The sequence below is a fragment of the Piliocolobus tephrosceles genome, chromosome 1, assembly GCF_002776525.5.
Source record: "Piliocolobus tephrosceles isolate RC106 chromosome 1, ASM277652v3, whole genome shotgun sequence".
Taxonomy (NCBI): domain Eukaryota; kingdom Metazoa; phylum Chordata; class Mammalia; order Primates; family Cercopithecidae; genus Piliocolobus; species Piliocolobus tephrosceles.
The window spans coordinates 245,220-257,499 of record NC_045434.1 but is presented as its reverse complement, the minus strand read 5'-3'; the positions used below and the strand labels follow the sequence as shown (position 1 = coordinate 257,499).

The window sequence follows — 12,280 nt, the reverse complement described above, 5'->3', positions numbered from 1 at the left end:
TTTTTTTTTTTTTTTTTTTTTTTTTTGAGGCTGAGTCTCGCTCTGTCGCCTGGGCTGGAGTGCAGTGGCCGGATCGCAGCTCACTGCAAGCTCTGCTTCCCAGGTCCACGCCATTCTCCTGCCTCAGCCTCCTGAGTAGCTGGGACTACAGGCGCCCACCACCTCGCCCGGCTAGTTTTTTGTATTTTTTAGTAGAGACGGGGTTTCACCATGTTAGCCAGGATGGTCTCAATCTCCTGACCTCGTGATCCGCCCGTCTCGGCCTCCCAAAGTGCTGGGATTACAGGCTTGAGCCACCGCGCCCGGCCTTAAATAAATAAATTTTAAAAATAAAATTATGAATGTAAATATATTTCATCAATTCTACACCACATTTTTTTCACGTTTGAATATTTCTGAAATCAGGATGCATCTTAAAAATCACTGGCAAAGTTAGGCATGGTAGTTCATGACTATAATCCCAGCACTTTGGGAGGCCAAGGTGGGAGGATTGCTTGAGCCCAGGAGTTCAAGACCAGGCTGGACAACATAGCAAGACCCTATCTCTATTTTAAAAAATCATTGGCGGCTGGGCGCAGTGGCTCACACCTGTAATCCCAGCACTTTGGGAGGCCGAGGCGGGTGGATCATGAAGTCAGGAGATGGAGACCATCCTGGCTAACACGGTGAAACCCCATCTGTACTAAAAATACAAAAAAATTAGCCGGGCGTCGTGGTGGGCGCCTGCAGTCCCAGCAACTCAGGAGGCTGAGGCAGGAGAATGGTGTGAACCCGGGAGGCGGAGCCTGCAGTGAGCAGAGATCGCGCCACTGCACTCCAGCCTGGGGGACAGAGCGAGACTTCATCTCAAAAAAAAAAAAAAAATCACTAGCAACTTACATTTATAACTGTCAAGGGCTTTTCTTACATGGTAGTACATAAAATAATGTCATGTCTCCCAAGCAATGGAATTTTGATTCAAGAGTTGCCAAACCTTTTTTTTTTTTTTTTTTTTTTTTTGAGACAGAGTCTCACTCTGTCGCCAGGCCGGAGTGCAGTGGTGTGATCTCAGCTCACTGCAACCTCTGCCTCCGGGGTTTGAGCGATTATCCTGCCTCAGCCTCCCAAGTAGCTGGGACTATAGGCGCTCGCTACCATGCCCAGCTAATTTTTGTATTTTTAGTAGAGACAGGGTTTCACCATGTTAGCCAGAATGGTCTCAATCTCTAGACCTCGTGATCCGCCCACCTCAGCCTCCCAAAGTGTTGGGATTACAGGCGTGAGCCGCCGTGCCCGGCCCAAACTTTTTTGTAATTAGGAAGTTTCCCTGAAAACCTGGCTTCTCTGGGGAAATTGACAGCCCCTTTAGTTGGAACAGGAACCCTCCAGCCGGCTCCATTCCCTACCTGGCACACTCCAGGTAAAGTGGAAAGTCTCCCAGCAGGATCCACCTTCCCTGAAGCATGACTTCTCCCTCCCCAGAGGATCATGGGTATATGATCACTGATTTCCTTTCTGTGCAGATGCTCCAGGAGAGGTGGTACCCTCTGGGGAATCAGGTGAGTGTTCAGTTAGGGGAGAGAGGTTGTTGGTGCTGGTGTTGAGCCAGGTCTAGGCATCACCCCTCCCCTAAGAGAGCCAGCTCCTGTTGAGGTATCTGACTGTGAGAAACAGGAGCCCCAGGTCCACTGAGCCTAGGCTCATCAAGCGGGCTGGGCCAGCTGTGGCATGAAGCAGGGAGCCTGGGGAGCTTGGAAAGCTGTCCCAGCAAGACCCAAGGAGATTACAACCAAACAGCCATCAATAGAAAGGAGGATCTTTGGGGGCTGCAGAATTCCATGGGGACGTTTTTTTAGGTCACCTATAGCCTTCCCCAGGGTGGAGGCACCTGTTACGGCACCCCAAGCAGGGTTGGGCACTAATGTTGAGTTTCTCGTTTCCAGGACTCCGAAGGAGAGGCTCTGACCCAGCAAGTGGTAAATACACAAGCTCAGATAGGAGAGCCAGAGTGGGTGCTGATTCCAGACGATGGGTTGGGACTTCAGACAGCCTGAGAGTGTGGGTTAGTCCCAGCAGGGACTGTTGCCAGCCAATGTCACTATGATTCAGAAGGGGGATCTCCAGTGCAGGGGAAATGGAACGGAAGGCAGACTCAGGCCTGAGGAAGGAGGAGGAAGTCAGTGGGGGTTCCGAGGACAGCACCCCCATCTTCACAGTTTTGCTCGACTGATCCTGCAGTGAGTGCCCTCTGACCCAGGAAGAAGTACTCAGGATATTAATTCTCAATGAGGTAGGGAAGGGAAAATCCCACCTGCCGTCCTGCATCAAAGTTAAACACTCATCTCTCTCTTGTTCCTAAGGAGAAGTGGAGGCCTCTCAGTTAAGAAGACTGAATATAAAGAAAGATGGTAAGGAACTTGGTGTAGCAGACCTGCTTTTTCCTGTCTGGCTGGATTTCTAGGGGTGAAATAGCACAGTAGCAATCATTACCCACCTCTGTCGTATACCCTGCAGTTTACATATTACTCAGCTCAGAATCAACTCAACAGGGTGGGACAATGGTTCCCATTTTGCAGATATGAAAACTGAGGTTCCAGGCTGGGGAGCGGCCTTACAGCTTGTGAGTGGTGTGGCCTGAGCTTGAGCCCTGGTCCTCTGCTCTTTCTGCTATGCACAGTCACTAGGATGGTAAATGCCTTCCAGGCCTTGTGGCCAGGATGGGGAGCTGGAGGTCAGCTGAGCTGAGAGAGTTGTAAGGTTAGATTAGACCAGACTCTGGGAAAGGAGCAGTGAAAATGGGAGTAACCTCCCTGCTCCAGGCCTGGAATCCATGGGGACTTCTAGGAGGAAGGGTAGGGCAAGAGGAAAGTCCATGGCGCTGAGCACAGAGACTTTTTGTAATTAAAAAAAAAAAAAAGGTCAGACATGCTGGCTCACAACTGTAATCCCAATACTTTAGGAGGCCGAGATGAGAGGATTGCTTGAGGCCAGGAGTTCAAGACCAACCTGGGCAACATAGCGAGACCTTGTCTCTACTAAAAATTTAAAAATGTTCTGGGTGTGATGGCATGCACCTGTAGGCCTCGCTACGTGTGAGGCTGAAGCAGGAGAATTGCTTAAGCCTAGGACTTCAAGGTTGCAATGAGCTGTGATCTCACAACTGCACTCCACCCTCGGTGACACAGCAAGACCTTGTCTCCTCTCCCCAAAAAAAGAGAGAAAGCAGCAGATGTTGATTCCCCACCCCTGCCTTCACAGATGAGTTTTTCCATTTTGTCCTCCTGTGTTTTGCCATCGGGGCCTTGCTGGTGTGTTATCACTATTATGCAGGTAGGGGGGTGCCCTGGGGAATGCACAAGGGGAATGGCACGGGGGGGGGGTGCAGGGGGCAGGGGCGTCAAGACCTGGAAGCTGACCATTCCCTCCCTCACTGCCCTTCCAGACTGGTTCATGTCTCTTGGGGTCGGCCTGCTCACCTTTGCCTCCCTGGAAACCGTTGGCATCTACTTTGGACTAGGTAAGCCCCTCCCCAGCATGTACACACACACAGTCTCTTGGAGGGGTAGTGGGTAGAAATATTCAATTTCATACTCATTCAAGTGTGGACCAGAGAGTCACAATGTACACTTAAAAAAAAATTTTCCTTATGCTCATGTTTTCTTCCTGACCACTTTCAAGGTCAATGTAAGGTCACTGGCAAAACCCTGTGGGAAAAATGGGCAGCTCCATACAATGCAACAGCAACAGTTTAAAGTGGCAAACAGGCCGGGCCCAGGGCACATGCCCATGATTCCAGTTACTCAGGAGATTGGGGCAAGAGGATCGCTTGAGCCCAGGAATTTGTTCAGCCTGGGCAACATAGCAAGACTCTGTCTATAAAATAAAAAGATAAAAGTGGCAAACAAAATAGAACTAGCCAGATACTGAAAACAAGTTAGTTAATGGAGTTGGGAACTGAATTTGGCAAGTGAGTTTCCTGCCACTATTCCTGCTGTTCACGGTTGTTGTTTTCAGTAATAATAACTCTAGTACCATTATCTAAGCTTAACCTGCTGCCTGAAATTCCGCCATCAGAGCTTTGTTTGCATGAGTTAGGTCCTTGTCCAATGGTGACCAGGTATCCCTTGTGGGGGTACAAACTTAACTCACTTTTTTCTTTGCTTCTGAGCAGTGTACCGCATCCACAGCATCCTGCAAGGCTTCATCCCCCTCTTCCAGAAGTTCAGGCTGACAGGTAACTTTTAAAGTCTTCCTGTGTTCACTCTTTTTCTCCCTAGCAGGGTCTTCATTTAGAAGGAGACTTAGCATACAGGAAAGAACACAGCCCGGAGGCAGAGGACCCAGGTTCGAGTCCTACCTCTGCCAGTTTACTAGCTCTGTGACCCTGGATGAGCCATGTAGCCTTGGCTTCCTCAACTGGAAAATAGGTGTGATACTTTTCTACTGCACAAGTGTGTTGTGAAGATCAAGTGAGGAATGGATGCAAAGGCCTGAAGTGTGAAACAGTAGAAAAATGGTCTGGTTAGTCTTCATTCTCTTATAGAACTTTACACTTCCCCAAACACTATCTCCTCCATGGCTGTACTTGCCTAATAGCAATTGGGGAGGTAGGCTTTAGCAATGCTACACTTGACCAATAGGAAACTGAGGCTCAGAGAGGTGGAGTGACTCGCCCACAGTCACACAGCTTCAGTGGCTGGGCTGGGCGAAAGCATGTCGTCTTTCTTGACTGACAGCTCTGTGACCACCTTATGTCTCAGAATGGAGAGGCCAAGTGGCTGTGCTGGGGAAATATCTGTCTCCTTTAATCCATGTAATAAAGAAAAAGAAAACTAGCTATTATGACAGTGGGTCATTGAGACCCATGGCTTCTGAGGTGACTACATCATGCCAGCTGTGAGGGGTACTTGGGCATCTGAGGTGATGGTGGGGATGAAGCCTGGCTGCCTTCAGAATCCCATGCCATCTTGTGGCCTTTGCCTTCCAGGGTTCAGGAAGACTGACTGAGGCCACTGCCAGGCGGGCAGCAGAGGCAGGCCCCACTGTGACCACCACTGTGACACCTGAGCCCACAAGGACAGACCGGCATTCTGAGAGATGCGCAGGAGAGCAAGCCAGACCAATAAAAAGAACGTTTTTCCTTCCATGTGGTCTGAATGTACTGCTGTGCAACCCAGCTGCCAGGATGGAAGGCAGAGGGTGGGTGTGGGACCTGAGCCTTCACAGTACCTGGACCAACAGGAAGATTCTGGGAGGTCACTGCTCTCAGAAGATAGCAAGAGACCATGGGCTCTGCAAGCTGTGATCTGTCTGGGTCATGGTTTTTCTCAAATCCCAGGCTATCCGGGTACACTCTTAGGTGCTACCGAGCCATCCCGGGAGAGATAGATAGTCCACTGCCCTGAGGCAGGGAGCCACCAGTCTGGTGTCCCTTGGTGAACCTGATGCAGGTACGATGCTGGGGACTAAAACCATTTTTTTCCACCCCCCCCAAAAAAGGCAGGAAAATGATCATCAGAAACAAAATGGCAGCCAGGCATGGGGGCTCACACCTGTAATCCTAGCACTTTGGGAGGCTCAGGCTAAGGGTCGCTTGAAGCTAAGAGCTCAAGACCAGCCTGGGCAACATAGTGAGACCCCTATCTCTACAATTTTTGTTTCATTTGTTAATGACCAAATGTGGTGGTATATACCTGTACATACCTGCAGTTCCAGCTACTCAAGAGGCTGAGGCAGGAGGACTGCTTGAGCCCAGGAGTTCAGGGCTCCAGCAGTCACTCCACTCCACGATCAAGCCACTGCACTCCAGTCTGGGCGACAGAGCAAGACCCTTTCTCTAAAATTAAAAAAAAAAAGACAAATAAAAATTGCATATGTTTGTAGTGTACAACATGTTTTGAAATATGTGGAATGGCTAAATCAAACTAATTAACATATGTATCACCTCACATACCATATTTTATGATGAGAACAGTAAAAACCTACTGTCAGCAATTTGCAAGTATACAATACATTGTTATTAACTATGATCACCATGCTATATGATAGATCTCCTGAACTTGAACTGAGTTCTTGATGGTCACAGACATGCTGTTCTCAAAACTCAGAAAGGTAACTTCTGGCCAGGTGCGGTGGCTCATGCCTATAATCCCAGCATTTTGGGAGGCCGAGGCGGGTGGATCACAAGGTCAGGCGTTCAAGACCAGCCTGGCCAATATGGTGAAACCCTATCTCTCCTTAAAAAAAAAAAAAAAAATTAGGTGTTTTTTTTTTTTTTTTTTTTTTTTTCTCGAGACAGAGTTTTGCTCTTTCTCCCAGGCTGGAGTGAAGTGGTGCAATCTCAGCTCACTTCAGCCTCCACCTGTCACAGTCAAGTGATTCTCCTGCCTCAGCCTCCTGAGTAGCTAGGATTATGGGTACCTACCACCATGCCCAGCTAATTTTTGTATTTTTAGTAGAGATGGGTTTTCACCATATTGGCCAGGCTGGTCTCGAACTCCTGACCTCGGGTGATCCACCCACCTTGGCCTCCCAAAGAGCTAGGATTACAGGCGTGAGCCACCGAGGCTGGCCCTGGCTGTGATTTTGGTCAAGTCCTCCCCTCTCCCAGCCCTCAGTGTTCTCATCTGTACAGTGGGGAGCATAACAGTGCCCACCTTATGGTGTTATGTTGAGAACTGCATGAGATACTTACGTAAAGTCTTATGCACAGACTCTGGCACATAGGTCATGCTCAGTCAATGGGCGTTATTACAGTAGACAGGACCACAAATCAGATCCCCTTAGGGTCAAGCAGGCAGAGTCAGCAAGATGTAGAAAAACGGGGGCTGAGCGCAGTGGCTCACACCTATAAGCCCAATACTTTAGGAGGCCAAGGTAGGTGGATTGCTTGAGCTCAGGAGTGTGGTGGTGTGTACCTATGGACCTAGCTACTCAGGAGGCTGGAGTGGGAGAATCGCTGGAGCCTAGGAAGTCAAGGCTGCAGTGAGCCATGATCATACCACTGCACTCCAGCGTGGGAGACAGAGTGAGACCCTGTATCAAAAAAATAAAAATGAAAAAAGTAGGGAGCAGGAATAGGGGAACAGAAGAGCATATACCTGACCAAAGTGGGCAGCTGCTGTCTAACAATTTCAGGTGAGAACACCAGCTGAGTGGGATCTGTCAGCCAAGAGAACGAAAACCACACCAGGTGCTTTAACAGAGAGAATGTAATAGAGGGGACATGTTAACCAGGTGCAGGACTACTGGAAAGACAAAAAGGGACCGTGGTATCACAAAGTGTAACTGAGGGAACTGCCTAGGGCTAGAGGGAAAAAGGAAAGAGGTTGGCGCTATTAGAAGTGAGAGGCCAGGTGTGGTGGCTCAGTCTATAATCCCAGCACTTTGGGAGGCCCAGGCGGGCCGATCACCTGCAGTCAGGAGTTCGAGACCAGCGTGGCCAACAGGGTGAAACCCCGTCTCTACTAAAAATACAAAAATTAGCCAGGCTTGGTGGTGGGCGCCTGTAATCCCAGCTACTCGGAAGGCTGCTGCAGGAGAATCACTTGAACCTGGGAGGTGGAGGCTGCAGTGAGCCGAGATCATGCCACACACTCCAACCTGGGCAACAGAGCAAGACTCTGTCTCAGTAAGTAAGTAAGTAAGTAAATAAATAAATAAATAAATAAAGTATGAGAAGATTGAGAGAGGGTCCTCCAGAGCTGGGACCCAGACCTCTGGGGAAAAGGCACTGCTCAGCTGGGGAGGTATCTCTGAGGGGCCTGAGGAGGCTGGTTCTACAAGTGCAAGACCACTGGGGTCAGATCTCCAGTTTCTTAGCAGAAGCCCCAAATCTAGAGTTTGGCAACTATTTTTTTTATTTCCACTTCTGCCATGGAAAACAGTATAGTGATTCCTCAAAGAACTAAAAATTGAATTACCATATGATCCAGCAGTTCTACTTCTGTGCATATGCTAAAAAGGGACTTGAAGGGATATCTGTACACCCATTTTCACAGCAGCATTATTTCCAGTAGCCAAAAAGGGGAAGCACAAGTGTCCATCAATGCGTGAATGAATAAACAAAGCATGGTATATTACCAGCTTTTAAAAAGGGAAATTATTTGAGACTTCACAATAAAACAAAAATCAAAGGGGAAAAAAATGGAAATTCTGGCCAGGCATATTGGCTCATGCCAGTAATCTCAGCACTTTGGGAGGCTGAGGTAGGAGGATCATTTGAGCCTAGGAGTTTAACACCAGGCTGGGCAACACAGTAATACTCCACTTATGCAAAACATAAAAGCATTAGCCAAGCATGGTGGCACATGCCTGTGGTCCTAGCTACTTAGGAGGCTAAGGTGGGAGGATCACTTGAGCCCAGGAATTGGAGGCTGCAATGAGCCATGATCATGCTACTGCACTCCAGTGTGGGTGACTGAGTAAGACTCTGTCTCTAAAAAAAATTAAAAATAAAAAAAAAATTCTGACACATGCTACCACACAGATAAACCTTGAGAACATTACGTTAAAAGGACAAATACAGTTATGATTCCACATATATGAGGTACCTAGGGTAGTCAGATTGATAGAGACAGAAAGTGGAATGGTGGGTGCCGGAGGCTGCGGGACAGGGAATGAGAGTTAGTGTTTAATGCTCCCAAACATTGGTTCCCAAACAGAGTGTCAGTTTGGGAAGATGAAAAAAGCTCTGGATATGGATGGTTGTGATAATTGCACAACACTGTGAAAGTATTTAATGCCACTGAACTGTACACTTAAAAATGGTTATGGTGATTAATTTTATGTTATGTCTATTATACTTTTTTTTTTTTTTTTTTGATGGAGTCTCACTCTGTTGCCTGGGCTGGAGTGCAGTGGCACGATCTGCAAACCTCTGCCTCCCAGAGTCAAGGGATTCTCATGCCTCAGCCTCCCGAGTAGCTGGGACTGCAGGCAACTGCCACCATTCCTGGCTTTTTTTTTTTTTTTTTTTTTTTTTTTAGTAGAGACAGGATTTCACCATGTTGGCCAGGCTAATCTTGAACTCTTGACCTCAGGTGATCCGCCCACCCTTGGCCTCTCAAAGTGCTGGGATTACAGGCCACCTTACATGGACCACTTTTTTTTTTTTTTAATTTCAAATTATTAGTGGTTAAATAAAACTGTATCAGGCCTGCAGCCCACAAGCTTACAGCTGCTTGCTTTGTTGAAGGCTTTTTATCGTGTCAAGCTAAAGACAGGAGCTAAAAGTGGTGCACGCAGGCGTCTGGTTACACCTCAGGCATCAAGTGCATTCCTGGAGCCCCAGTCCAACGTGTGGGCTAAAAATAAAGCATTGAATCTTGAGCCCAGGAAGGCAGTGTTGAAAAGTGGAGGGGTGAGGAGGAGGTGATGTGGAAGGGGATGGGCTTTGGTCTTTGGCTGTCCTGGATGCTGTGTGCTAGATTTCTGCTTTGATCACAGTAGAGGGAGGGCGAGAATATGGATTTCAAAACCATACAAGTCAGCTTGTGCCGGGAAGATTTTTTTAAATTTAATTTCAACTTCTGCTATGGAAAACAGTATAGTGATTCCTCAAAGAACTAAAAATAGAATTACCATATGATCCAGCAGTTCTACTTCTGCACATATACCCAAAGGGGACTTGAAGGGATATCGGTACACCCATTTTCACAGCAGCATTATTTACAGTAGCCAAAAAGGGGAAGCACAAGTGTCCATCAATGGGTGAATGAATAATCAAAGCATGGTATATTATCAGCCTTCAAACTAATACTTCTGCACATATACTTCTGTGCATATGCCCCAAAGGGACTTGAAGAGATATCTGTCCCTTCAAGAGAAGTCTGAGAGGACTGTGGAGGTTGTTTATCCTGTTCTCCCGACACAGCCCCTGGAATCTTCTGTCTACTCCAGAGGATCTGGGCCTGTACCACAGATGGAGGAGCGAAGGGACACTGCTGACTAAACCTAGGAATCTGAGGGAAGCACTTAACACTGGAGCTGGGAGATGTAGGGAAGGGCTATCCAGGCAGAGGCCCACAGCATGGGCAAAGGTGTGGAGGAATAAAAGAGGATAGCACAGCTGGGTGCGGTGGCTCACATCTGTAATCCCAGCACTTTGGCAGGCTGAGGCAGGTAGATCACTGAGGTCAGGAGTTCAAGACCAGCCTGGCCAATATGGTGAAACCCTGTCTCAACTAAAATTGGAAAAAATTTATCTGGGTATGGTGGCAGGTGCCTGTAATCCAAGCTACTTTGGGAGGCTGAGGGAGGATAATCGCTTGAACACGGGAGGTGGAGGTTACAGTGAGCCAAGATCGTGCCTTTGCACTCCAGCCTGGGCGACAAGAGCGAAACTCTGTCTTAAAAAAAAAAAAAAAAAAGAATAGTACGTCTTAGAGCAACAAGGGATTAGACCAGTGTAGTTGAGGCATCCAAGGTGGGAGTAGGGCTCAGGACAGGTGGGCAAGAGAGCACACAGGTAAATTGCTCCCCTCCCCCAGCAGGACCTTGACACCTGAGATAAAGAGCTGAGAACAGGCCAGGCCCAGTGGCTCACGCCTGTAATCCCAGCACTTTGGGAGGCCATGCAGGTGGATCACGAGGTCAGGAGATCGAGACCATCCTGGCTAACATGGTGAAACCCCATCTCTACTAAAAAAATGCAAAAAATTAGCTGGGCATGGTGGCGGGCACCTGTAGTCCCAGCCACTTGGGAGGCTGAGGGAGGAGAATGGCGTGAACCTGGGAGGTGGAGCTTGCAGTGAGCTGAGATCGCGCCACTGCACTCCAGCCTGGGAGACAGAGCAGAGACTCCGTCTCAACAACAACAACAAATAACAAACAAACAAACAAAAGAGCTGAGAACATTAGCCTAAGGACAATAAGGACAACGTGGAGCCTTGGAAGGCATTTGAGCAGAAAAATGGCATAGTGAGACTGCACTTCAGAAAGATCACTGCACTCCTCTGGTAGCCCTGTGGGGGCTGTGGCAGGACAAGAATGAGCCTCACAGGCCTCCAGCTCTAGGGATCCTAACTGAGCAAGCACTGCAGTGCTCTGTTTGCAGCAAGGACACAGTTGCCTTGAGATGCCCCCACCTGATGACTTTGCCATGAGCAGGGTGCTAAGGCAGGCCCATTCCTAGGAGACATGGGATTTCTCTGAGCAGACTTTGGCTTAAGGACTCCCCAACACCCCGCCAAACCCTCCTTAGACTGCATGGCCAACTAGGACCCTTCTACCCAACCCTCTTTCCCTCTCTTCCTCACCTGGGGCTGGACTTACATCCCAATCCTCTCATTTCCCTCCCTGTTTCCCCACTACACGTGTTTTCTTTAATAAAATCCTTGCACAATTTAATCTCATCCTGGCATTTCCTTCTCAGAGGACTCAGACTAATGGGGTGAGATTAGAGGCAGGGGGGACACAGGAAAAGAAAGGAAGGGTAAGCTTGAAGACATTCCAAAGGTCTAATCCACAGTGTGACTTGAGGTGTATGCTCACCATCGGCCCCCTGGGCTTTCCCAGTGGTTGGAGTTCCTAACACTCAGCAGAGTAATTGCCTATTTCTTTTTTTTGAGCTGAGTTTTACTCTTGTCTCCCAGGCTGCAGTGCAATGGCACAATCTCGGCTCACTGCAACCTCCACCTCCCAGGTTCAAGTGATTCTCTGGCCTCAGCCTCCCGCGGAGCTGAGATTACAGGGACCTGCCATCATGCCCAGCTAATTTTTTTGTATTTTTCATAGAGACAGGATTTCACCATGTTGGCCAGGCTGGTCTCAAACTCCTGGCCTCGAGTGATCTGCCTGCCTCAGCCTCCTAAAGTGCTGGGATTATAGGCACGAGCCACCACGCCCGACTAATTTTTGTGTATTTTTAGGAGAGACGGGGTTTTACCATGTTGGCCAGGCCAGAGATCACGCCACTGCACTCCAGCCTGGGCGACAGAGCAAGACTGCCAAAAAAAAAAAAAAAAATTAGAAGAATTGAAAATAGGGACTCAGGCCGGGCGCGGTGGCTCAAGCCTGTAATCCCAGCACTTTGGGAGGCCGAGACGGGCGGATCACGAGGTCAGGAGTTCGAGATCATCCTGGCTAACACGGTGAAACCCCGTCTCTACTAAAAAATACAAAAAGCTAGCCGGGCGAGGAGGCTGGCGCCTGTAGTCCCAGCTACTCGGGAGGCTGAGGCAGGAGAATGGCGAGAACCCGGGAGGCGGAGCTTGCAGTGAGCTGAGATCTGGCCACTGTACTCCAGCCTGGGTGACAGAGCAAGACTCCGTCTCAAAAAAAAAAAAAAAAAAAAAAAAAA

At 48.5% G+C, this 12,280-nt stretch overlaps 1 protein-coding gene and 1 long non-coding RNA gene across 6 annotated transcripts in view; one reads left to right on the top strand and one right to left on the bottom strand.

Annotated features, from left to right (window-relative positions):
- The window catches only part of LOC113223886 (transmembrane protein 40-like), an 11,446-nt gene extending 6,321 nt beyond the window's left edge, over window positions 1–5,125 (top strand). Inside the window, exons 2-8 of one of the 5 annotated variants that reach the window (XM_031935378.1) lie at window positions 1,503–1,538; window positions 1,923–1,955; window positions 2,340–2,387; window positions 3,238–3,309; window positions 3,422–3,496; window positions 4,151–4,213; window positions 4,967–5,125. In XM_031935378.1, the coding sequence (XP_031791238.1) occupies window positions 1,503–1,538; window positions 1,923–1,955; window positions 2,340–2,387; window positions 3,238–3,309; window positions 3,422–3,496; window positions 4,151–4,213; window positions 4,967–4,986 (347 nt within the window). In that variant the 3' untranslated portion in view covers window positions 4,987–5,125. The remainder of the gene's footprint in view (window positions 1–1,502; window positions 1,539–1,922; window positions 1,956–2,339; window positions 2,388–3,237; window positions 3,310–3,421; window positions 3,497–4,150; window positions 4,214–4,966) is intronic. The other 4 variants (XM_031935376.1, XM_031935377.1, XM_031935381.1 and 1 more) reach the window with 4 other exon arrangements.
- Window positions 3,976–12,280, bottom strand: part of LOC113223889 — a 12,533-nt gene continuing 4,228 nt past the window's right edge. Inside the window, exons 2-3 of the long non-coding RNA XR_003308925.2 lie at window positions 5,683–5,815; window positions 3,976–4,469 (exon numbers count right to left, since the gene is read on the bottom strand). This is a non-coding gene — a long non-coding RNA (uncharacterized LOC113223889). The remainder of the gene's footprint in view (window positions 4,470–5,682; window positions 5,816–12,280) is intronic.